Genomic DNA, 27,322 nt, shown 5'->3' with positions numbered 1-27,322 from the left:
TAGTAATGAGCTTTCTCCCTCTGCTCTCCAGACTGCCCCTCAGTTATTTGCAGGTCCAAGCTGAAAAGCAGGCTCACAGAGCTCAAATGTGATGAAGCAGTTTGAATTTATAGGTAAATTCTAAGTGTGAAATGTACAGGTGGGACTCGCCCTGGACAAGGTAATTTCAAAGGGCTTTCCCATTCCTTCGCATGGACTGTCCAGCCTCTGAATGCCTGCCACTCCTGATAAAATGCATGGCTGTGCCCAGATCACCGCATAAAAGGGAGAGCTTCATGGTTCTCTCTCCAGGGCCACCTGAGGCAATAAAATACACGTTTTCTCTGAGCTGCTACTGTTAGATTTTCTGCAATCTGCCACATAATTGTCCTCTTCTGTCCAGACACGGAGGACCAGGTGTTTGAGGACCATAACGCAGAAAGAACAGCCACCAGCAGCCATGTCCCCATGGTTAGGGTGGCCAGTGTCCTACCTGGAGGCAGGAAAAGTGTGACCTCTACTGCCATCCTGCTTTAGTCTCTTCCTCTCCTGCCCTCAGGGTGGCTGGGATACAGTATTGAATAAAGTGCTTTGTTTGATTTCAAATTGTACTTTATTTTAAAGCCCACTCAAGAGGCACACCTGAAAAACTGATTTTGCTCAAACAAAAATGGGTAAGACGATGAAGGCCTGGATTTGCCAGGTGGCTAAGAGCTCTGCTCAAGGCCTTGCAGCCACTGAACTGAAGGGCATGGTGCAGATGAACTCTGCTCTCCCCCACTCCACTTGGCCGCCTGGCGAGGAGGCCTGGGGCTCGTTTCTCATGCACTCACCATTCATTCTCTTTGGATTTCTCTTTTGTGCTTCTCAACGCTAGCGTTGAGATTTCAGAAAAGAAGGGCCTAGCTTTGTTACTGCTTGAATAGAGGTCTGCTTGAAAGAAAACACAAGGGAGAGAGTACCTCACTGAGAAGAAAGGGCCAAGAGCACCTTTGCCTACTTCTCAGGGCTTTGTGTTGTGAGCCCTCTGGATCCAGCACAGTTCTGTCCTCTGGGCTGTCTCTGTTATACGAGACTCAGGTACCTGCATTCCCCACCACCAGCACCATGAGAGCAGCACGGACAGGCTTTGCAGGCCACTACAATATACACGGCAGCTGAAATTGCAAACCTGGGTGTGTGTTCTCTTTAAGGAGCACAGGACCTGGATGGACCCAACTCCCAATGAATGGGCCATCTCCATGATGCTAGGTGGGCGGGACAGATAACTGTAGCAAAGCTTCTGGCCAGGAGGCTGAGGCTGGCTGTCAGGGATCTGAGCTCTTACCTTGGCTCTGCCGCATCCTTGCTGTGTGACACAGACCCAGGACCATTCGAGCTTCAGCTTTAGTTTCCTAACCCCCATCCCTGTGTTTCTCGCGGGAGGATAACTGCAATGTCAAGGACAGAGGTTCTACTTTCCTCACCTCTACTGCAGTCTCTATCATGGTGCTTTCTGGCAGAGTGTAACAACTTTGAAGACAGATGGTGTGAGTAACAGTAACAAATGTGTATCGAACATTGACTGTGTACCAAACACTTCCCGTGTGTCGTCTAAGTTTCCTAACTGCACTGAAAGGCTGCACACAGCATCATGCCCCTTCAACGGCAGAGACGTGTGCAACTTGCCCGTGGTCTCAGAGCCAGTAAAGCTGGGTGGTAACCTAACTTCTGTATCACTCCACCTCCTGAGTGCAGACTCTTTCTGGCCATTTGTATGGCCTTTCAGTTTGGCTAAGGGAGGGTGGGAAGGAAGACAAGGAGGCCAATCGATCATTGTCGGGGACCCGCCTCCCCGACCTGCTTTGCCACTCTGAAGACGTTTGCTGTTCTCCGTCTGGAGCTTTGTGGAAGCGTGCGTGTGTGTGTGTGTGTTTTGGCTGGGGGTGGAAGGATCATAAAAAGATGCATCTGAGAAGAAAGATCTCAGGAGCAGAGGAGAAAAATGTAAAGCTCGGAGGCCCAGGGCTGTGCCAAGCAGTGAGGATCCTCTTAGCTCCCGAAGAAGAGTGAGTCAGGGTCAGAACCAAGACCTCCGGGCCAACCTTTCACCCACCACTACTATCAGCACCACCAAGACAATGTGGAGAAAAAGCTGAACGGTACCTTTGTAGCATTGATCTAGAGAAAAACAGCCAGATCCCTTTATATAAACAAGCTGAAGCCATAGACACTTCATAAAGACAAGTGTGAACACTTGTGTGTGTGTCCAAATTATTAATTGTCCTCCAACAGACTCAATAAATGTATCATTACAATAGCACATATGAAAAAGATTGAGAGGTTTTCATCATCAAAAACTCCAGTGTAAGCCAGGAATAGCTGCAAAATATAAATGTGATCTCGGGCTGCATCAACAGAAGCATGAGGGCTCGCAGGAGGGAGGTGAGAACCCCCTTTGCCCTGTGAGGGAGCGTCCCCACCTTGGGGAAGAGGAGTGTTGGTTCTGGTGTTATGGTCCAGGAAACACAAAATTAGACTCTCCGTCTAGCAGACAGTGACCAAAATGATAAAACACCTGAAAGAGACATCATGTGAAACAAACTGAAGAAACTGGGTTTAGATTCATTTCCAGAAGTTACAAGGTGCCTTTTTCTCTGTTGTCAAATTTTCTAACACATTCCTTGGAGAAGAAAGATAAGATTTACTTTCTTTGTAGCTGTACAGGGCCAGGGAAACACATTTCAACTCACTATAAGAAAAAAACTTTCTAATTGTAGTGTCTGGAAATGAGATGAGCTCTCTCCTAAGTAGTGAGAAGGCCATCAAATGAAGTAATCAAGAGACACCCAAGAGATGTGGGACTACATAACTTCTGATGCTCTTCAAAACTCCAATTGCAGTAACACTGACACTCTTATTTCTCCCTTCACTAGTGAAGAACCAGAGAAGACAAGCTCTGATCACCCTACAGAAGTTGGCCATCAATCCAAACTGGCTTAGCCCAGAAGACAATAGCAGTGTCCCCAACTGCCCAGCCCCCATGCCTCTTCCCAACTCCCCAAAATGCCCCTGGAAGGTGGGATGTAACAAGGAGGACTCACCTTTCTTCTCAAAGTCCCCTTTCTCTTCCCCTGGCCGGACCAGGCTGTCCAGGGTGTGGGTCCCCTGGCTGCCAAACTCATCCTCACGAGAGACATGGTTGGCCCGCCGGGGTGGGTCCTCATCCTCTTCATAGTCGTAATCATCCAGGATGGGGGTCTCCCGAATGGGCACCCCGATGACGGAATTATGTGCCTGCAGCCGGGAGGAGCGGAAGCTTTCCCGGGCCTGGGGACCCAGCAGCACCGATGGGATGTAGTGGATCTCGTGAGTGGCTTCTGTGCTCGCACTCTTCTGGGGGATGCGACGACGCTTCTGCCAGCGCCGCTGGGCATACAGTGCCACAGTGAACACCAGCAGCAGCAGCAGCAGCGCGATGAGGCCGCCCTGGAGCAGGAGGGAAGAAGGACAGCAAATGGGCCGCTGTTCTTTGGACAAGAGTGCGGGAGGGGCTCTTCTCCTCCACCACACTCAGCCCAGAACCCTGGGTTTGGTTCAGAAAGCCCCAGGAACCACCAGCCACAGCTTGGAAGCCAGAGAGACACTGTTTCCCAGCCTGGCTTTCTCACCAACAAACTGTATGACCTTGGGCAAACAACATGACTTCTCTGAGCCTTGCTCGTCGCATGTATGAGGATGAGGAAGGCTCTCTGCCCTTCCTTCTTCACATGGCTGCCATAAGGAGCACATGCGATGGGTAATGGTCATGCCGGTCAGGGCTGTGGCTGAACGCTAGGGAGTGTCAGAGCCCTGACACTGCCTCCAAGCTGCGGACTGGCCCCAGGGCGTTTGCTTGCACTTTCTGAGCCTTGCTTTCCCTTTTCTAGGCTAAGCCCACTGCGAGCTCAAGAGATAGCCTCTCTTCCATCCTGCTGCAAATGTAAGAGCATTATTAAGTCAAACATAACTTCATTTCCTCCATTATCAGACATGATATCTTTTACTATTTGATTCACAACAAGGGGTAGGGCTCCTTTCATCAGAAATGTAAGGCAAACTAAAGTTTGTTTTTCTTTAAGAATTTATTTATTTTTAGAAAGTGGGGGGAAGAGAGGCAGAGAAACAATGATGTAAGATAGAAATATCAATTGGTTTGCCTCTCATATGTGCCTCAACTGGGGACTGAACCTGCAACCCAGGCATGTGCCCTGACGGGGAATCAAGCCAGCAACCTTCCACTTTGAGGGACAATGCCCCACCAACTGAGCCACACCGGTCAGGGCAAGTTTATTTTTCTTTACCACAACCAACTGGTAAGAATTGGATGGAGTCTGCAAGCCATACATTAAATTGGAATAAGCTGAAGTATTTACATTATAACATATCTTATGTGATTCAGGAGATTCATGCAACGCCCCACTCTGTGAGCTCCTTTAAAGGGCCGGGGTAGTTGCAAAACATGTCTGGATTTCCCACAGCACCTGTCCAGCGCTTGAGGTGGAAGGTGGGCATCCTCCTGGCCTCCCCTCGTTCACCAGAAACGTATCCCATGAAAGGGATAGGCCGTCTCCGTCATCCTGCTTTTCTGTGTTGTACATCGTGCTTTATGTCTGGGAGACTGGAGGCTCCCTTGCTGAGTCCCTGCTGGGTGTTTTTGCAAGTCCACACGGCCGGAAAGGATCACCCTCTGTTGTACGGGTGAGGGCGTGAAGAAACCCAGGCTCAGAAACTGATGCTGAGGGGCAGAGTGAGGTCTGAGTGTCAGTCTCATTTTTTTGTGTCTGTTTGGTCTGCTGTTGCTCTTTAGCTCTAAGGCCTGTATTCTTTCAACCACACCCATGTGGCTGATTGCTCTTCCTTGACTATGATCTCATTGAAGGCAAGGACATTTTCTAATAACTACCTGTATAACATCTAACAGAGACTACAGACATTAACCCTGGATGCATCATATTGGGGTGGGGGAGGGAGATGAATGCTGTTCCCAATACCTGTTTAGGCCAAGAAAAACATTATTCACTGAAATGGCTCAGCTATCCTGCTGACCGCATTGGAAATCTATCGTGTTATTTTTTTCAAGGCCCTCAGCTCACTAAGCTAGAATTCATCACCTCCACCGGGGGTGGGGAGTGGGTGGGTAAGTGGGCTAATAGGTGACCAGGTGGCAGGTATGGCTAACAGCCCTGCCTTCACTTTGACTGCGAAACCCTAGGAAGGTTTCTCTGGATGCCAGAACTTAAAAATAGGTACACAAACCAAACAAAGATGTAAGTATGTGTTTTTCTATGTATGTGTGCGTAACTTGTTAACAATGTAAAATGTGTATATAGTTCATCTCCTCTGGAGCCCTAAAAAAACAACAGATCCTTTTTCCCTCCACAGATCACATGATTGTTGTGTCTAGAAATCACAAAGGACATGACATTAATGTCCGGTTTTTTACATCAAAGATAAGAAAGGAAGAGACGTAGGGGGTAGTGAGGAGGAGTGAGAAGGAAAGGTAATAGGAGAGGAGAGTGAAGTGAGAAAGGAGGCAGGACAAACCCTAACACTTGGTAAAAAAAAAAAAAAATAGCAGGCCTTCTCCTTACTATTACTTAATGTTATTTTATCTTATCTTAAAGATTGAAAGGCAGTCACATGTGACAGGGTTTCGAGTTTCAATTGTATAAATAAAATGTGGAAAAGGTGGTTCAGAGAGGTTGAGTAACTTGCTTGAAATCACACACAATTGGATCCTAGTTCCAACTGGTGCAAAAGGCCAGGATGTGGTAATGTAGGGATTTGAACCCAGTTCCTTGCTGCACAGCCACTGGCTATTTTACAGCCCAGTAGTTCACAGACACCTAGGGGTGGGAGGGGAAAGATGCTAAGGGTGCAGGAAGAGAATGTCCTGAGAAGGAAAGAGGGAAAGATTATTTTCAAATCCAGGATTCAATGGGCACATCTTAAGATTGCATATTCAGAGAAGCTTTCAATTTTGGTTCACTGATGTCTCTGGGGAAGTCTCCTTGACTGACTCAGCCCTCTCTCTTCTCACCTTTGGGGGTTTCACTTGCTATAAGGGTCAGGCCCTGCCTGGTCCAGAGCCCTTCACCCCCAGCGGCTAGTGCATACCCCAATTAGGGGTGTTTGACACTGGGGTCAGATCCTGGGACCAACAATGACCTGGGAGAGATGAGGCCTAATCAAACAGTCCACCTGCAACAACAGCCCCTCCCTGACCCATTATGTCCCCAAAACCCTCCCTTGTGACCACCACAGTCCTGGATCAGCTTCAAGTTTTCTCACTGTGTGATCGCAAATTTCCCAGCTTCCCTTGTGCACCCTCAGTTTACTTGTCTGTACGTTGGACTGGACGATACTTGGAATAGTATAGCAAACAATTATGAGTAAATAAAGGCTTGGGGTCAGAAAGCCTTCTTTAAAACCTCATGCTGCCAACGTACAAGCTGGGTGATCTTGGACAATGGACTGAATCTCTTTGAATCACAGTTTTCTCATCCATGAAACTGGGTCAAAAACATCCTTAGAGAGGGAGCTGAGAAGTGAGGTAATGGATGTGGAGTGCCTGGAACGTGGAAAACAGGTCGCAAACCAATGCACGCGACCCCGCATGTTGATGTGCAGATCAAACCTGAACACTGCTTCCATGGCTTCGACAGCCCTCATAAACCGAAGGGTGCTGCTCAAAAGCAAAGGAGCTCAAGAGAACCATTTGGCCACCTCTGTCTTGGTGGGACATTGGATCCAAAGGAAGCCGATGAGTAACCAGGTTCACAAAGACCCTGTGATCTGTGTTCACCTGGATTGGCTCAGGCTGCTCCATTCCTGCACAGCTGTCCCCTGTTCTGTGTGGACTTCTTTCTCCAACAAGCAACAAGCAAGCAAACAAAATGGCAGGAGCCATTGCTGGGAAGGTGAGCAGGGCCAGAGCCACTAAGTCTACATGCCAGAAGCAAACACAGGCCCTGGTGGGGGAGAAAATGCTGCAGGGAGAGCAGAGAGCAGAGGAGGCAGAAGAGGACGTAGGCAGAGGGCTGTGCATTTATAGAAAGCACGTTAAGAAGACAACAAGGCTCCAGAGGTGGCAAGCTCAGGCCCTGCTGGCCTCAGAGACGACCTAGTGCCAAATTCGATTTGGACTGTGTTGGAGAAGTGGTAGCAAGTTCCATAAATAAAATGCCAGCCTGTGAGTTAGGGGTCGATTTCTGCGAGACTGCAAGCAGTACATACAGGTCTCGGGCTGATGAGTCTGAATTTCACCAAGCCGCAGGCAGAAAGTGAGACAGACAGGAAGGGAGAAGGAATGGGTGTCTCCATGGCTTCTGGAATCTTCCCTACTAAAAGTCTCTCTAGAGCAGGATCTGCCTGCTCCTCCTGTTCTGTTGCTGACAGTGAGTCTCAGTTGCCCCCGTGGAGACAGACAAGGGGACGGGTATGTGATGTCAGGGGCGGAGTGTGTGATGGGACACAGAAGCCAACATGGGACTCTTGGCTTCCCTGACTCCTGTTGGCTGAGTATAACAAGCGGGCTGTGGCATTTTACCTCCTTGGGCTGCAACAGGCTCACCTATAAAGTGTGCAGACTGTTCCCAAGGTGACGGGTTATGCTAAGGATTAAACAAGACAATAAACAGTCTGGCACCACCCAGGTCAACCAACACCAGCCTCATTACTTCAGCCTCTCTATTCCTCTTTCTGAAACGAAATCATTGTGCATACACACACCCTTGCTTAAAACCCTTTCTTGGATCCCTACGGCCCTCAGAATAATGTCTAGATCCCTAGCCTGGCATCCAAGGTCCTTCATGACTAGAGGCCTGCTTCCTTCTCATGCCTCGGCTCTGCACAAGCCCCAACTGACACCCTGTCCCAGAGCCACACTGAGTGACCAGGGTCCGCCAAAGTGTGAAGCTCTGAGCTCTCTGACACTGGCTGCTCCCCCAGCCCAGAGCCTCCCTCCCTCACTCCCTGTGGTGGTTTGAACAGTGACCCCCAACATTCATATCTACCCAGAGCCTCATTTGGTGGGAGAGAGAAGGTGATCTTATTTGGGAACAGGGTCTTGGCAGTTGTCACTGGTTAAAACGAAGTCATACTGGATTGGGTGGGCCCCACATCTAGTGACTGGTGTCCTTATAAGAAGAGGAAAGAACACACACACACACACACACAAGGCCATGTGAAGATGGAGACAGGGATGGGAGTGATGCATCTACCAGCTAAGAGACACTGGGGATCACCAGCAACCATCGGAAGACATGGGAGGCACGGGGCAGATTTTCCCTCAGAGCCTCCAGAATGAACAAACCTGGCTGACATCTTGAGTTTGGACTTCTGGCCTCCTGAACCATAAGAGAACAAATTGCTCCCCGATTTGTGGTCGTTGGGATGGCAGCCCTAGAAACTAATATACATTACTCCTCTTCACTGGCTCACCTCTACTCACCCAGGCACCTCTCAGCATGGAAAGCACTTCCTCAGGACATCTCTGCCTCCTCGAGCCAGGCAGTGCTGTGCTCTCCTCTCAAACTCCCATGGATGTCAGTAATCTGGCTGTACAACCTCAAGCCAGTCATCTGGTTGACCAATTTCCCACACTAGGTCCTGAGCCGCCACTTACCCTGCCAATTACTCCAGCCTCAGAGACAGTGCTTGGCCCAGAGAAGGTGCTTAATAAACACCCAGAAGCCTAAACTCCTGGCCAGATGTGAATCCCTCCAGAGGCGCGTGGCCTCCCAGTCCCTGCGTCAGCTCTGACTGCAGATCCACAGGGCACCCGATCAAATCTTGCAGGGCCCTCTTTGCTTCTCTGCCCTTGTCCCAGTGCTGGAGCCTCCAGCTGGTTTACGTACATACAGTCGCAAACACTGGAAACTACAGAGTGGTGAAAAATAAACAGCACCCCAAATCACCCCACCGAGAGAGCCTTCTGAAAGTCAGAACTGCATTCAGCCTGGGCTCATTTTAATCTATTTTTCATGTTCTATCCAGGCATGGGAGAAGGAGCCAGAGAAAGGAAAGAAAGGGATAATGTGAGAAATGCTTTATTTGACAATGTGTCATTTGGAAACTGATTATTTTTGTCTCTGGCCTTTTTAATATTCCCCCACAACGGCCGAGCTGCAAGGGGATTTGGTATTCTAAGGCTGGATTTATAATACTCTGTTCAGCAGTGATAAGAACACGGGCCTTTAATCCTCAGAGCTGTGAACATGCATATTCTCCCAAGTAATGTCCTTCTCTCCTCGCCACTTACGTCTGGTCCTGACAGCCAGCCCCAGGATAACTGGGGACTATTGATCCTCTGGGTGTCCCCTGGCCATCTGCAGAGTGACAGAGCTCACAGGGAAAGGGGCTGGGCCTTCGAGCTCTCTGGGAAGTCTCTTTTTGGGCCTCAGTCTGTGTGTATGCTGGAGGGATTATTAGTAGTCCTAACCCTTGGTGTTACAGATAAGGAAACTGAGTTCAAAGAGAAGTGATCTGACCAAGTTTACAAAACACCCTAGGATGGTATCGGAGGCAGAATATGGAGTCAGTGCCCCCAAAAGCAGCTGAGAAATCCACCACCTTCTTCTTCTCTCCATCCTATGGCTGGTCTAAGTCCGGTCACCGTTGCCTTTTGCAGTCATAATTTTAATACACTCTGGACCTCCCAGGCTTTGCTCCCCCTGCCCACTGTCTGCAGTCCAACTTCCCTACCATAACTGAGGCACAGCTGGGAACAGAGCCTGTTCCCATCGACTAAGCTGGGCAGTCCTGCAGTTTCACAGTTTAAGTTATTGTCAATCAGGCTTCTACTCTGTGGATAACCTAGTCTCAAAACTCACGCTTCTGAGATTCCCTACTCAAAATGCATGCTTCGTCCACCCACGCTACCAACTGTACTGAGCGCCTGCAACAGAGTAGGCACAGTGCTACACAACCAAGCACACTGGAACTCACGGCTCCACTGAATGTCCTGAGACGTTGCTCAAGCCATTTCTTGTGCCTGGAATGTCGCCTACATCGTTATTCCTCACTCCCACATCTGCATGTCCAAACGCCACCCAGACGTCACAACTAACTTCAATGCAGTCTCCCTGGTGAGCTCTTCTGGGATGTCCCCCCTCCAGGCTCAGCCGGAAGGAACCTCTTACTCTCTGAATGCCCGCAGTGATTCATCTTAACCCTCACTCCAGGAACTTTAGCATTTTCTACCTTGTAACAGAGTTACAGATGCTCATTACGTAGTTTCCCTCCTGGTTAGATTATACCCATTGTAGAGATGACAAAGTGGAGGCTCAGAAGATAAACTTTCTTGCGAGCACACAACAAGGTGGTGAACGTGTGGGGTAAGGCCTTGCACCTGGGGTAGTTTCCAGGCAACATGAGGCTTACTGTCTCAGGGACTGCAAATGCACCCTGGGGGCCTGAGGGAGATGCCGGAGATGAGATGGGACATGGGTCAGAGCTAGACTGCAAACGGCGTAGCTGGTCTTCAGGCAAAGGTATCAAGATCACATTGGATGTGCGTGGTGGAGACTGGAGAGAGGGAGCTGGATGCGGTAGGAGTCAATAGTGTAGGACAGCAGTTTCTAACTGGGGGCAATTTTGTCCCCCAGGAGACGTGTGGTCATGGAGACATTTTTGGTTGTCAAATGAGGGAGAGCATTTAGTGGGTAGAGGCCAGGGAATCTGTGAGCACCCTACAGGCACCGGACAGTTCTGCACAACAGAGAATCACCCGGCCCCAATGCCAGCAGTGCAGAGAGGGGTGATGGGGCCTGAAATGAGGGCAGCTGAAGTGGGCAGTTAGCTAATGCAGCAGAAATAACAGAGACACTGCAGGGTGAGAAGACCTGGTTTTTGACTGGCAGGCAAGGGCCAACAATGACTATGAGGTATGGGTTCTGTCACTGGGTTAGTAAGGAGTCTACCTCTCTGCTAATTTTTTCCTAGGGAAGCTCCCAGAAGGTTATGAAAGACCCTGGCACACAGTAAAATAAGTGGTAAGTTTACACATGTGAACGAGGAGGAGAACATAAACATAGAACAACGGATAAAGATTTGCACATATGCAATCTAAGTGTGCATACAGTCGTGTGTACAAAATCTACTCACACCTATCTTTCTATGTCTACAGTTAGCTGTATTCATCAATAGTCATCTCTCTGCCTCCTGACAGACATAAGGTGACCTGTGTAATCAGGTCCCACTATAGGACGCGAAACATTTTTCTTTTAAACTAATCATCTACTTATAATGTGTCTATTAGAGATACTATTTTATTTCCCAACATAATGCCAAGGAAATAATGTGAAAACTCAGTGGCTCTTTGGAACATATTCATTCTCCGCCCAGATCGATCTTCCTTAATCGTCCGTAGGTCAGATCTGAATGAGGGCCAAATCCTGGGAGATCGTTCCGAATCCTAGAGGGATGCATCAAGGGGAAGGAAGCTAATGCACACGGGGACAGCATTGCCTGCCATGAGTCCGACAGACAGGGGTTGAGCCCTGGCTCTGCAGCGTTTCAGCTGTGTGTCTTTCGGTCCCTCACTTGAGTTTCCTCACTTTTCACATCCGTAAGCTGGGTCCCCAGCTCCTAATTGAGAGGGTTTGGGCTTGATTAAATGAGACTGCATTATGGAACACATTTAGCATAGTGGTTTACAAGTCGTGCACCTCGGGGGATATTAACATCCTTATTGATGTAAGGCCTTGTTTCCTGAAAAATTATACACAAAGTAGCGGTAAGGCCACCAATTCCCCTCCACAGTAGTATGAGATATTCCGTGTACAGGTTCCCAGCTGCATTCTCATGTTCGCTCCCACTGGTCTCCTACCTGACCATGACCCTTCCCCTCCCAGGGGGGAGCAGGTGAAACTGGATGGTTTGTAACAGTCATTCCAGCTCTAATATTCTAGGTGAGAAAGGCAAAGACAAACATGAAAGCACTTTTGGACAGATGATATATATATATATATATATATATTCTTAGGATATCCTGCCTAGTGGTACAGCTGTACATGCATGTACTTACAGCAGTGAAACGTCCTGCATCCCTCACACCATCTCACACATCATCTCTGCTTCTGCTCACGCTGCTCACTCTGCCTGAACCCCAGCTCTTGGGTCAAGAGTTCTCCACCAGCCTCTCTAAAAGCCACTCTCCCCAGCTGGGTTAAGAAACCACCTGCCAGGCCCCTCAGTGATGCATGCTTTCACCTGCCAACCACCCTCCCATCACCCTGAGCGCCCCTGGGGGGCACCCTCACCCAGCTCTGTGTATCTGCTCTGTAGTTCAGCGCCTGACAATGATAGCCCTCATTATGCATTTATTGCATGTCGACACTGAGAGGCAGTGAAGGGACGGGCAGGGTTTTATTTATTTCTGAACACATTTGAATGGGGCATGGTATATAGTAGATCCTCAATTGCTTGTTGAAGGAGTTAATAAATAAATGCCTCTCTGAAGGCAGGTGACTGAAATATACCTCCATCTGTTTGGCAATTCTCCATTTGGGTGAGACAGCGCTGGAGATAATTCACAGGAGCCGCTTAGCACAAATCAGTATCCTCCACCACATCCTCAGGTGGCCCCTCAAGTTCGGCCTGAAATCCCACTCTGAAGGATGGACAGATGAAGGGAGAGGGTGGGAGAAAGCATCTTTGATGGGATTGATTTTCTTCCCATCTTTGAGTCATGAAGATAAACAGATGAACCCAGGTGACCAGGGAACAGCCTTGCACTCATTCATTGATTTATTCGTTTGCCAGGTTAAGGGCAGGCCTGGAAGCAGAGCGACGCAGTTTCAAGTTCTTCTCCGCCACCCAGAGGTATGACCTTGGAAAATTCTCCCTGTGAGGCTCAGTGTGCACAGGTCTAACTTGGGAACACTGCCATTCACCAAAAGGGATGCTGTGTGGAGTAGGTAAGACGATGTACGTAAAATGGTAATTTACACGAAGGAATACTACTCAGCCATAAAAAAGAAAATTTTACCTTTGCAACAGTATGGATGGACCTGGAGAACTTTAAGCTAAGTGAAATAAGCCAGTCAGAGAAAGACAAATCCCATATGATTTCACTCATATGTGGAATCTAATGAACAAACTGAACTAACAAGGAAAATGGGGACAGACTCATAGATGGAGAGCAGATGACACCTATGGGGGCAGTTAGGGGTGGAGGAATCAAGGAAAAAGGACGCATGGACATGGACAACTGTGTGGTCATTGCGGGCCAGGGAAGGGGGTATCAGAGGACTAAATGGTAATGGAAAAAGTTAAACTAAAAATAAAACATAATTAATTTTTTTAAAAAGAAAAAACATAAAATATATCATGCAGCCCTTGACCTACAGAAAGCATTCAATACAGGGCAGCGACTTTTGATTGTTCCTGCTGTTATTATAATGCCTCGACCCTGTGCCAAACCTTGTGCCTGAATTTAGGAACACGCAGGGAAGGCTTAGAAGAACGCCACGTTAATTTGGGGAAATAGACGAGCAAGCAGATAATTACTGTAATGCACAGTTCAATAAGTTCTGTGCTGGAGGGAAACACAGTAAGAAGCAGTTTCTTATAGCTTTAAGTGCAGAACAGAGAGGAAGAGGGAATAAAAATGACTTCTTTACAATTTCAATTATAGTCAAGTTCCAAGGGGGGGTGGTGAGCTGGCCCATCCAACCAAGTATACTCATACCCAAAGTCTAACAGGAAGACTAGATCACCGACTAAACAGCACAGTGGTTGACGATGCAGCCTCTGGAATTGACAGCCCTGGGTTCCAGTAGCGATGCTGGCACTGACCCTTTGGGTGGGTCACTGCATTTTACTAAGATTCAAGAAAAAGCTGGAGCTCACGGACAGCCAATACTTAAAACGTGAAAAATAACTTTCATACAGGCAGGGGCCTTCCCAGGTGAGCTGGCTTCTTTACATATCGTGGGTGGGGAAAGGAAGCTTGGTGTGGGAGCAGGCCCAGGAGTGCTGGTCTACCACTGAGACAGAGTCTCGGCTGGGAAGACTTCCTTTGACCCCCTGGGGACAATGCCCTAACCCTGGTCTCCAGCACAGGAACCCTATCTCTTTCCCTTGCTTTAACTTTCTTTATAGTATATAAATACCTCCCCCTGCTGTTATATTTTCCGTTAATGAGCTAATTTTGTTTATGCCTCTAATAAAAAAGAACTTCCATAAGGTGAGACCTCTGTTTTGTTTATTATTCTATTGCAAAAAATAATGTAGTGCTTTGTTGGTGGTAACTAAATGGTCTTTGCATGGATGGGTAGATGGGTAAATGGATAAATGAGTGGACGCATCTCCCCCAAATGGCCTAGTAGCCCCTGGGGTTGAATAATTTCTGAGTCCTGTCTCAGTGTTTAAAGACTGAAAGATACTTAATTTTAGAAATAGATAAAACATTGCCATTAGTTGTTTTCTAGGGCAGGAGAAGGAAGACTGGTTATAAGGGGTAATTAAGAGGCAAATATGACAACCGTCTGGCTACTTCTGCCTGCTTCAGGGGCACCAGGGAGAAGTTGGTCTGAATTCCAGGCTTATTTAATCACCTATTTACTTGCGAATTCTCAGGAGATACTGCACCAGAAAGCAGAACGGTGAGGCACTGTCAGCACCGACTCTTCACGCACAACCACTGTTCACCAAGACCATGCTGACAGCTACATCGCTTCACTACTCCTCGTCCCGCACCTGGCTGGAAATCATGAGCTCTCAGTGAACGGAGGCATCTACGACCTAGCTTGAAGAGCCCTGGATTTGGGTTGAAGTCCTGGCTGTCACTGATTCACTGGGGCCAGCCCTTTACCTTTCCGAGCCTTAGATTCCCCACCTTTAAAAAAAAATGATAACGGGTTCCTTTTCCTCGTTCTTCAAAACCCCCGGTAAGAATCATGTTTATGAAAGAACTTTATATGTTGCAGAGTGACTTACACACATGAATGCTTAGTAAAAGAAGTAGTGAGAAAGAAGGAAGAAACCAGAGCAGAGAGTAACTGATGTCACAAAAAGCAGAGTTGCAAACCTAGAGGCTTTCCAGTATTTCCAACGCACCCCTTGGTCTGTCCACCAAGCTTCTTCTCAATAGGAGTCTTTTCAAGGCCCTGTTTTGCTGCCATTTCCCAGAAAAAAAAATTTACACCCTGGTGATGGAGCTCGCAATTGTCTTGAAGGCATGTTGCAATGGCCTTGGGATGTTCCCTACTGGGCCTGATCAGGGAAACCCCAGGAAAGGTAATTACTCAGGGCAAAACATTAGGCACAAAACACCAAGCAAAGGGAAAAGGGAGGCTGCTTTGTGCAAAGACAAGAGTTGAAGCAGGAGCTGCTCAGTGTCTCTGTTGCACCCACCAGGGCTGAGTGGTAGGGCTCACCCATTCCTCCTCAGCTTCCTGCTCTACTGACTATAGAGATTTTAAAAACGTACAACTCAGTATTTTCTGAACACCCCCAGTTAGGAGAAAACTGCCCAGCCACCTGCTGCCTTGCTCTTCTTACCTTGGAGGTGCCCTCCGCTCTCAGCCAACATGGCAGGCAATCCTGGGGCACGGATTGCAGGAGAACCTGCTGGGCCATGCTTTCTTTCCTTGTTCAGGAAACTCCCAACTGTAACACTGGCAACCTCCCCTACCCCACCATGAGCACCAACACCTCAAAATCTGTCCCTTGAGATGCTGCTGTCACAAGCTGGGCTACCCCCAAAAGGCCCTTCAAGTCCTGCTTCCCCTCCCTGCCTGAGACTCTGCATCTATGTCCTTCCAAGGCCCACCCTCAGATCCAGCGCCAGCTGGGTTTCCAAGACTATACACTGTGCTTAGCTCAAGTCCAGGGTGAAGTACTCTGCCCAAAGCTCCAGTACATCACAGCCTACTGGGATCAGTGCTAGCTCCCCAGAGCAGCCATCCAAGAAGACATATGATCTGGGGGGCTACCAGAGCCTCAGGCTGAAAGGGTCAGGTCTGGGAGATCCCAGGAACAGTCTAAAGCCCAGAATTAGATCCAGGTGAACTTGAATGCCCATGTCATAGAGCTACACCCTTCCCATATTGGTGAGGGGACTGAGCTCACACAAGAACGACAAGCCTGGGTTCCTGCCCCTTCAGAACCTGTGAACCAACCAGAACGGCCTGGAAGAACAGGTAGAGATGGAATAGGGACTTCCCCAGAGAAAGTCCCGGTTTCTGAATCTCGTCTTGATCCTGGGCCTCGAAGGAAGCTGGGTATAGTTGTTTCCTAGACTTCCCTAAAGATTGCCACAAACTGGGTGGCTTTAAAATTACAGAAACTTATTCTCTTCTAGTTCAGGAGGCCAGAAGTCTGAAATGCAGGTGTTGGCCAGGCGTTCCTTTCCAAAGGCTCCAGAGGGGGTGGCCCTTCCGTGACTCTCCCAGCTACTGATGGCCTCTGGGACATCCTGGCTGGTGGCAGCATCACGCCAGTCTCTGCCTCTGTCTGTACACCACTGTTTCTCCCATGTGTCTCTCCGCGCCCACTCATCTTCTCATAAGGGCCCCAGTCATTGCATTTAAGGCTTACCGTAAGTCTGGAATGATTTCATTCTGAAATCCTTAACTGATTACATCTACGAAGACCTTATTTTATTTTTATTTATTTATTTTTTATTGATTTGAGAGAGTGAAGAAGGAGAGGTGGGGGGGCGGGGAGAGAGAGACATCGATTTGTTGTTCCACTTATTCATGCATTCATTGGTTGACTCTTGTATGTGTCCTGATCGGGAATCAAACCTGCAACCTTAGTGTATCAGGAAGACGTTCTAATCAACTGAGCTACCCAGCTAGGGCCAAACACCCTATTTTTATTTTTACTTTTTAAATATGTTTATTGATTTGCGAGAGAGAAAGAGAAACACTGATGTGAGAAACATCGATCAGTTGCCTCCCATATGCGCCCTAACCGGGAATTGAACCCCCAACATTTTAGTGTAAGGGAGGACACTCCAACCAACTGAGCCACAACAGCCAGAGCCAAAGACCCTATTTTTAAATCAGGTTACCTTTTAGGGTCTAGGTGGACATGAATTTTGGGGGGTGGGGGGCGGATAATATTTTGCCCACTATACTGGGGAAGGATATCAAGGTCCATTATTTAGATCCAAGAGTCTCTGAATAAACCATAATATGTGAACCAAGAAAATTTAGTCAGGAAAGAAAAGAACTATGAGAGGGTAGAAAAAAGACTAATAACTCAGCAGAGACAGGACACACGTGTCACTCCAGCACACGCACCGTGACCCTGGCTCCTGTCTCTGGCCTGCCCCTCCGGTACCAGCTGACCGACCGCTCCTGAGCAGGCCGGCGTTCCCCACCTGCTCACACCGTGCTCCGCAGAGGAACACAGTGGACACAGACACACTTATCTTCCTGAAATAAAAGCTGACTTTCCAACTGCCAGAAATTAAAGAAAAAGAACTCAGATATGTTAAGGTCAGCCAGCTAATTATGATTATCATTGTGTGTAAACATTTTCCTTTATAAAAATCTTAATTGGGCACCCATTTCTTTAAAAAAACCAAAAACTGTTCCAGTTCAAGTGGAGGTTGGGAGTCTGAAATTTCTAGGGCTCAGTGAAATGTAACTAGGAAAAAGCACTCATTCATTTTGCAAAGGGGAAGGTCAAGACAACCTCGGCCTTGGCAAATTCAATGCATTATCTAACTACGTCTTCACCAGAAGTCCGTGAGGATGGTGTTACTACACCCATTTTGCAGGTAAGAAAACTCAGAGAGGTTAAGCCGTTTGCTCCACATCACAAAACTCATCTGCAGCAGACCCGTTACTAGAACCCAGATCTGTAAAACTGAGTAGAACATCTGAAGTTTTCTTCTGCTTTCCAGAAAACTCTCCTCCCACCTAACACTGGGTGACTGTAGCTAGCAGCAAACAATATAAAACAAACGACCAACACAGCAAGACTGCACCATTTGCACGGCATTTAGGATTAAAGGGCCTTCCCTACCATATTTGCTCACCTGAGCAGCTGGGTATGAACCAGGCTTGGACTGGTGAGGACAGTGAGGAGGACTCATCTTCCATGAAAAATTGAAAGGGATGCCAAAGGAGGGGGGCACCTCAGTAATCAAAATAAACAATATGTTAATGCAATCCTTTCAATCCTGTGTCCAAGGTGAGACCTTCATTTTCTCCCTCTAGTCCTAACCCTGAAGCCTGCAGACCTCTGAAATAAGGAGAAAATGTATTTCTCTACCAGTTTTACAGGTGCATAAAGTGAGTTTCAGAACATTCAATATTTCCAGGGAATTAAAGGCAGGGGCTTCTGACTCCAGGTTTTATCCAGCCCTGGGCCTCACAGCCCTGATGACATAGGTGCAGTGGGGCTGGGGGTAGAGCTGAGACCCTCTACACACACCAGGAAGTCCAGGTACCAAGTAGCCGAAGGAGCTGTCCGAGAACCCGTGACTACTGCGCGCCAGAGCTCAGCAATAAACCTCATCCTGCCTTCCGTTGTTACCGAAACGTGAGGATTATGTTTCCTGCTAATATGTGAAAAGTTTGAGACAATGAGTCGGCTCACAGACAGCCAGGCCTCAGAGCAGGGCTGGAGGGAGTGAGCTAGAGAAGTCGTCAGTCAGCAGGCAGAGCAAGAAACTAGGCTGTGAGTTAACTGGAGACTTGTCCAAAACATGTCATGAGCAAAGAAGAGGAGCTCAGGGCAGGACTTGGGACCCAGGGGGCTGACTCCCACAGGTGATTCTCCCTGTGGGCGGGATGTCATCTCCCTGAGGGCAGGGGGAGGGGTGTGGTCTGTTCACTGCTTTGTATCTTAGGTGCCTGAGACAATGGGGCTGGATGCAGCACAGATGCTTTGAGATTCAACAGAGGAAATGAGCCCTGGCTTGTGAATCTGACTCCCAGCTTTGCCACTGACCGGTTGCCAGGTGCAGCCTCTCTCGGCCTCAGTGTCCTCTCCAGTAAAATGAACACAGTGGACCTTGTTGGCATGTTGTGAGAATAAGGTGAGTTAATACACATCAGGCCCTAGGTACAGTGTCTGGCACCTAGTAAGTGTTATATAAACTTATTACCAGGCAAAGGAACAATAAGAAAAGTTAGCCCAGAAATGCTAACAAAAGAGAGATGGTCAATACCGTCTTTTCTGTGTTGGACTTTGGTTTGGGCCCAACTGCTGACCTCGGATTATAGAATGCACAGCAATGCCTGGAATCATGGAGGGAGGGAGGCACCATTTGTCTGGTTCCTTCTCCCCAGCCCAGCCCCAGTCCCTGCCTTGCCAACTCTACCTATATCTTATCAATTAATCCTTGCAAGTTTGTAAAGTACCATATTCTCTCGTGTATAATGCGCACTTTTTTGCCCAAATTTTTGACAAAAATAAGGATGTGCATTATCCATGGGTAGCTCTAATTCCGTATCTATATGAATGTTTTTAATTTTTATTTATACTTATGCATTAAAAGTGTAACTCTCACCCTGGCTGGTGTGGCTCAGTGGATTGAGCACCAGCCTGTGGACCGAAGGTCACTGGTTCAGTTCCCAGTCAGAGCACATGCCTGGGTTGCATGACCTGTGATGGATGTATCTCCCATAAGTTGATGTTTCTCTCCCTTTCTTTCTCCCTCCCTTCCAGTCTCTCTAAAATAAATAAATAAAACCTTTTTAAAAAAAAAAGTCTGACTCTAGAAAGCAATAACAATATCCACAGGCAAAACAATACCCTGGAATACAATCATTGGTTTTGTTTCTAAATATAAATAAATGAATGAATGAATCAAAAAATTAAAACAAAAGATTTTTTTTTCCTGAAAGTCTGGGCCAAGAACATGGATGCTCATTATACATGGGAGTGCGTTACACAGGGCAAAATACGGTAAGTCCTATTACTATCTCCTTTTCATAGATAAAGACGAGGAGCCCAGGAAAGATTAGGTAATTTGCTCAAGGTTGTTAAGAGAAGGGCTGGTCAAAAAAGCCAAATGATTCTGAAGGCAGAGTCCTGCCTCTTTGCCATGCTGGGTCCCACATCGCTTTCCCTCTGTGTGGGCGCACGTACCCATGAAGAATGCAGGGAGTCAGACGGGGGATGCTGGTGCCAGGGGCCGCACAGGGGGCACCTCCCTCCAACACTTGGTGGGCACAGTTGTGTTTCCCAAGGAGCCTAGGGTGGGAATGCCACTGGCCATGGCCGTGGGAAGGTGGCAGAATAAAATCCCACCATCTCACACAACTACAAACATAATTCGGCTCAGTAGAAAGCAGGTAGGGGTGTTTTAATAAAGACACTCCCACCCCCATACGGTCCAGGAAGGAAGGGCAGACTCAATACCCATGGAGGCTCTGCTCCAAGGCCCCACTGGTTCCCCGGCATGCCTTCGGGCCCCTTGCTCCAGCCATGAGGTCTATTGTCCCAAGGCCATACACAGGGCTGGTACCTTCTACCAGCTGGCTACTTCTACTTCTGCAGCACTCACTGAGGGACACTGAGATGTCAGGGATGCAGGTGATGGAGACAGAAGTCACACTTAGGTCTGCCTGACTCTAGGAGTCCAATGAGTGACAGTGGTCAAGTCCTTGCCCTTCTGAGAGCCTCAATTTCCCCATCGATAAGAGGGGAATGTATCAGATGGTGTGCAAGGATCCTCCCAGTGCTGACCGTCCTTAAGAGTCTATGAGTTGATAGAGCCACAGCCCAGAGCTCTGGCTCTGGCCCAGACTGTGGCTGAATCTCTTCCACGACTCCCTTCAGTGCTGACAGGCGTATTCCTCCTTGGCTGTGCAGCCCCCCTGACGGAATTTTGAATGAGTCTTTCTCTGACTAGCTGTGTGACTGAAAAGAGTTAATTGTGAATCCTCATCTCTGATTCTCAGTTTGACCGTTGGGGATTAATCGACAGGGGTGCAGGTGCCCACCTGGGAGGATTGCTGCAAAGAGTAAAGGAGCTCCCGTGTGTGAAGTTCCTGGTGCCCGGTAGCAACACCAAAACACTGCCTGTTATTTTCCAAGTTGCCAAGCTGCCACTCTCTCAAGTAGAAACAAACAAACAATGATGTTCTCTTCACATGCAGATGTTAAACTTTCTCCAGCCTTTCCAGCTGCAACATGTTCTATAATAATCCAGGATCAGTCAGGCAGGGAAATCTTCTTTGTAGAACCAAGGATTCATTACTGTATTGGTGTAAAAACCGAGACCCAGAGCATGTATCAGCCTTGCCCAAGGTGGCGTAGCAAAGCAGTCGCAGACAAGCTCCTTGGGTTCCCACTTGGGTGATGGAGAAGCCCTGCCATCCTGGGAGGACAGCGTCACCCCCCAGGCAAAGGCAGCTCCGTGAGTCCCTACAACCAATGCCCCCAGGGTTTCCTGAACTCCTTCAAGCCAGGCACTGGGCAGGGACAGAAAGCACTGAAGATGAAAGCGGAGGGTCCCTCCTCCTCAGGCGTTACCTGCGGGGGAGGGGCAGCGGGAGGAGAGCTGTTCACACATTTCTGGAATACGATCATTTCCTTGTTCCTTTGTTTCTTCTCCTCTCTGTGTAAAAGACCCTGCAAAGCAGACAGACGTTGGCAACATCTGGGCCACTGCTGTGGGGGCAGCAAGTGGCTCTGGGTGGCCTCTGGAGAAAAGAAGCTGTTGGTGTTAGGAATAATAATAAAGAGCTTACATTTGCATAGTGTTGTCTCCGGTTTCAAGAGGCACCGCACCCCATCTCACTCCCACTCATTAGCCCCGGTGAGGGATGCCGAAAGCAGCTGTCTGACAGCCCGCCAGAGCCTTTGCAATTTCTTAGAAGGCAAAACCGAGGCTCACAGACGCGCTACTTCCTCCCCCAAACCACAGAGCTAATAAGGGCAAGGGCCCTGTTGGAAGGGGACAGGAAAGGTTTCAAACAAGAGGAACTGAGCCTTGAAAAGCAGGATTCTGCCCGGATAAAGAAAAGGTCATTAGAGGCTGAAGCAATACCCTCCGTGGCTTGTGCATGGCATGTCCCCAGAACAGGAGGTTGCTACACTACAGCAGAGTGAGGATGGGGGGAGGAGAAAGAGATGGGGCTGGGGACGCACCGCAGACAGCAGGCAGCCAAGAGACCAGGCAGGGGGAATAATTTAGTGCGGTCGCTGTAAATTCAGAGGCACCAGGGCAGCCCTCAGATAAACCTATTTACAGACTTGCATCTTTCTCCACCTGCGTGTGCCAGGTCTTTCTCTAGGATAAGGATCTCTGAAAGGGTTTCTAGATCTTAACTAGCCCAACCCCCATTTTGCAAAGGGGGGCAGTGTACAGCTCGGGGGTTGGGGGGGGAAGGGTTTTGCTCAAACACACTGGACACGTCAGGGGCTTGACAGGATCCACCCCAGGCTTCCTGCCTGCCAGGCAGACACTGCTCAGCACTCCACACGGCGTTCTCTCTGCCCACTTTCTGCACATTACAAAGCTTTAGCGTAAGGCTCCGATTTGCTCCCTGACTGCCTCAGTCCTGGTTACAGTTCTCCTCTCCAGGGGAGGCTTTCTGGGCTTCTGCTTTGGGCAGCGTAACAGAGCCACTGAGGAAAGGACAATTCTCTCTGTGCCAGCTGCTCTTTCTGAGCCTGAGGCCATTCAAAGCCAGTGGGACTATCAGCCATAACATAAACTCCTTCAGCCCAGCAAACAACTACACCAAGGTGAATGTATTTCTCCGATGCCTTTCAGAGTTGACACAAGTAGCTCCTCAGAGTCTGCGTGACTCAGGAGTTCTTGCTGATGGATTAGTTTGGGTGTGTTTTCCACTAGAAGGAATTTTGACAACTGCACTTCCACAAGCCAGGAATATCTTCTAAAGGATCCATCTAGTTTCATTCAAGTCAGAGGTTCTGCTGACATGGGTATAACTTCAAGCAGTGAGTATCTTGTGAAGAAGGGGCCCAAACATGAATATTTTCAGAGGACATCAATAGGGAAGTGAGCAGGATACAAGGAAAGGCACAAGAGGGCATGGTAGGGACTATGGCAAACGAGAGCATATATGATCTTTCTAAAGGGGTGCCTACTACAGGAATCCAGCTAAATGTTAGGCGGAATAGGTGAGTCAGGGAAAGGCAAGTACCACGTAATTTCACTCATATGCGGAATTTAATGAACAAACTGAACTAACAAGCAAAACAGAGACAGATTCATAGAGCAGGCTGACAGCTCTGGGCAGGGTCAGTGAGGGGAGGAGGGATGCAGCAAACAAGATAAAGAACTCAAAGATATGAGCAACAGTGTGTGATTGTTGGGGGTGGGTGGAGGTGGAAGAGGGTATGGTGGGCCCTGGCTGGTGTGGCTCAGTGGATTGAACACCAAGCTGTGAACCGAAAGTTCGCTAGTTCAATTCCCAGTCAGGGCACATGCCTGGGTTGGGGGCCAGGTCCCCAGTGGGGGGCATGTGAGAGGCAACCACACATTAATGTTTCTCTCCCTGTTTTTCTCTCTCCCTTCCCTTCTCTAACAAATAAATAAAATCTTAAAATATATATATTTTTTAAAAAAGAAAGTATGGTGGGATAAATGGTAATGGGAAAAATATAATAATAATAATAATAATATAATAAAAGAAGTCCAGCTAATTCTTGCTATCAGGAATGTGGACCCACTATAGAGACAGCATGTAAGTTTCACACACACATACACAATTTATATTTTTATTTGAATTTTGATTTTTGAAATTTTTAAAAAACTGGGTAGCCCGACTGTAGACACAATGAGATTCATCTACAGCTAAATATGGTCTTGGCGTCCCAGTTTACAAATTCTGTCCCACAGGGTCCAATTAGTTTCTTTTAATTTGGAGCTGGCTTTGACATTTGCATTACTATAAATCCTCTTAGAGAGTGTTTCCCACTTGGAATGGTTCCCTGGACTGAGCCGCCACCCTCCTGAGCATTCCTATAGATTGCTGAACTGAAAACTGGCAAGTTTCCACCCAGAGGATGCAACCTATAAATATATCTCCACCCTCCATTCCCTTTACACGCTGCTACTGGATATAATTGAGTTTCTCTCTGTACCAAATGAGCTCCGAGTCTTTAGGACTTGATGTCCCTAATGGAGGAAAGTCCGGAGGAGCCTGGAAGAGGAAGAACAACATGGGAATGGAACAGAGATATGAGGGCAGGAGGTACCATAAATGTTTTATCACTTCTTGTTAGAGGAGAAGCGCATAAGTAATGTTATAATCTTACGCTCTGTGTAATAAACACTTTATGGTACCCTGCCCAGCGACATGCATAACCGGTGGCACAGACGAAGGCCCAACCGCTGCCAGGAGCTCATTTTCAACAGGAGACAAATGGGTCTAAGGATGACTGCAAGCGATGTTTGGCCGGGGAACCTGCTCTCCGGGGACATGATAAGCCGTCCCTAAGGCAGTCCCCTCAACACATATGTGTGGTGCCCGCCGGTGGGAGCAAGCTCTCACACAAGGCTGAGGCTGCCCAGAGCAAAAGTCAGGGTGGAATCCCACAGGGAGCTGAGCTCTTCTGTGTTCCCTTCTGTGTGGCTCTGCAAGGGCAGCGGGTACACTAACTCCAGGCTCCTAGTTTGCTCACTGACTCATTCATTCTTTCGTTTATCCATAAATATCGAGTGATTCACCCTCAGCAGCAGCAGCAGCAGCAGCAGCATCACCATCATCATCACCATTGCCATCACTGTCATTTATTTAGTCTTCTATTTTTTAGGCACTTAGTATTTGCATAGATTTTTGCAATCTGTGCAAGAAATCTGCAAGGAAACTATTGTTAGTCCTTTTTTACTATTAAAGAAACCAGGGCTCAGCCCTGGCTGATGTGGCTCAATGGACTGAGTGCCGGCCTGTGAACCACAGGGTCACTGGTTCGATTCCTGGCCAGGGCACATGCCTACATTACAGGCCAAGTCCCGGGTTGGGGGTGCGCAAGAGGCAACCAGTGGATGTATCTCTCACACATTGATGTTTCTCTCCCTTTTTTTCTCCCTCCTTTCCTGTCTCTCTAAATATAAACAAATAAAATCTTTAAAAAATAAAATAAAAAGAAACCAGGGCTAAGCAAGGCGATGTGACATGGTCAAACTCAGACGTCTAAAAAGTGGCAGAGCTGGGACGTGCAACTGAATTGTCCGCACCAGCTTGTGATTTTTCACTACAAAACACCACCTTAGAAACCCGTTGGGTGTGGAAAAGTCATTCTTTGATTCTCATAACTGAGTGTAGATCTAATTATCCTTATTTTCCAGAAATGAAATTGAGTCTCAGACAAGTTATGGGGCTTGCCAGAGGCTACAGAGCCATTACTTGGGTCTCAAACATAGGTCTTCTCACTCCAAACCCAGGATTCTTTAAAACAGGACAGAGCACTCACCTCCATGTCCCTTCAATGGTAATGACAGTCATTAATAATCCTGGAAGTTATCAACGGGAAGTAGTGAGGTCTCACTTTGCACCAGAAACCCTGCTAAGAAGCACTTTAATAGAATTCACTCATTCACTCCTCATAACCACCTTATAAAAGTCGGTGTGACAATTACCACAATAAAGAAAATGGGCTCAAAAATTAAACAAAGCTTTCCCAAGCTATATAGCTAGTAAATAGCAGAGCTAGTATTTATACCAAGGTTTATCCTACCTAGATTCTTGACCCACATTTTTAACCCTGCCCATGATATGCAAGGAAGGCCTTGTGAGGGGCATTGAAGCTGAATCAGACCCAGGCAGTCTGTCAAAGACTTCAAGATGCCTGCCCAATATGCATTCTTGTTTTCTTCCTTAGTCACAGACCCTGATTTTATTTAAATGGGTGCATGTTCAGCTAATGCATCTCAGTCAGGTGACTTAGGCGTTGGCCAACTAAATAGAAGTATTGTGATTTCCCAAAACAATCCTTAAAGGGAGCTGCTTTAGCTGGGAGGTATGTTTCCTTTTCCCTTTCTTTTTTCTCCCTGCTGGTTGGGGTTCAAATATGACGGCTGACTTTTCTGCAGTCATCCTGGACCATAAGGATAGGTGCTACACCTTAGGATGGTAGAGGGGGGAAAGGCAGAAGGAAGGAAGGGAGGGAGGGAGGGAGGGAGAGAGGGAGAGAGGGAGGGAGGGAGGGAGGGAGGGAGGACAGAAGGAAGGAAGGAAGGAAGGAAGGAAGGAAGGAAGGAAGGAAGGAAGGGGTCCTTGAAGATATCACAGAGCTGCTACACCAGCCCTAGCTATCCTATCATCGGACTTGTTTTTCAGGAGAGAAAAATAAATTTCCTCTTGTTTAAGGTACAATTATTTTGGTTTTCTCATTCTGTGGAGTCAGACCTTATGCTAATTGATACATCTCTACCCTCAAGTAGCTCACAGTCCTGTAGGAAGATGAATGTGCAGCAAACTGATAACCAGTATAGAAGAGGGTGGCCACAGCCCCAACAAAGGTAAGAAAAGGCCTCCATTCATCCTCCGTGGCCTCCACCAGAATGGCCCTGACAGCAAAATCCATGGGCCAGGGCATGCTCTCTATGTAACGGCAATGGATAAGCTGTCCATTCAGAAAGGCAAAGGCATCCATTTCAATTAAATGTGCCCAGTGCTAGGACTGCAATCAATTAATCCTTCCCTAATCTGAAGGTTGATTAGTCAGAACTTTGGGTGAGTGGATATACAACAGGCTAGTAAACCTGCTATCTGAATGCCACTGCACATCTTTTTCAACACACTATTGCAAATGCGTTCATCTTCAAGGGGCAGGAGGCCCCGTGTACAGAGTGGCAGTGGGATACAGCTCAGGGGCTCTGGGGTCTGGACAGCTGGAGCCTGCTGAGTCTAGTCATAACTGCTCTTTTGGACCAGGCTCTTCCTCTAACCTGTGCTTCTGCTTGCTGAAAGGTGGATATCTTCAGTATGGCCAAGGGGGCTGTATATAGGCTGGGAGGTGGGCGGTCTCTGCTTGGTTTCAGATCCACCCTGAATCCACTTGGGTGACTCAGGCCAGTCCATCCCCGTCCCTGGCTTTCATTTGACTCTCTTGTATTATTCACAGTCTTTTGTTTTGCAATTTAGGTAAGAACACTTAACACAAGATCTATGTAGCCTCCTTACAGACTTTAAGTGTTCAGTACAGTGTTGTTAACTACAGGCACTGTGTTGTACAGCAGATGTCCAGAACTTCTTCATCTTGCATAACTAAAACTTTATACCAGTGGAATAGTAATTCCCTACTTCCCTTTCCCTCCGCCTCTGACAACCGCCATCCTACTTGGTGCTTCTGAGTGTGCCTATTTTAGATGCTGCATCCAAGTGGAATCATGCAGTATTAGCCCTTCTGTGTCTGCCTTACTCACTTAGCA

The 27,322-nt window shown here is 47.8% G+C and overlaps 1 protein-coding gene across 5 annotated transcripts in view; it reads right to left on the bottom strand.

The window, feature by feature from the left end:
- The window catches only part of ASTN2 (astrotactin 2), an 813,615-nt gene that overhangs the window by 633,864 nt on the left and 152,429 nt on the right, over positions 1-27,322 (bottom strand). For all 5 annotated transcript variants that reach the window (XM_053921242.2, XM_053921245.2, XM_053921243.2 and 2 more), the window contains exon 3: positions 3,063-3,447. In XM_053921242.2, coding sequence (XP_053777217.1) covers positions 3,063-3,447 — 385 coding nt within the window. The remainder of the gene's footprint in view (positions 1-3,062; positions 3,448-27,322) is intronic.

Source organism: Desmodus rotundus, chromosome 1, assembly GCF_022682495.2.
Source record: "Desmodus rotundus isolate HL8 chromosome 1, HLdesRot8A.1, whole genome shotgun sequence".
In the NCBI taxonomy this organism is placed as follows: Eukaryota; Metazoa; Chordata; class Mammalia; order Chiroptera; family Phyllostomidae; genus Desmodus; species Desmodus rotundus.
The sequence above is the reverse complement of the archived record's forward strand: the minus strand, read 5'-3'. Positions and strand labels throughout refer to the sequence as shown.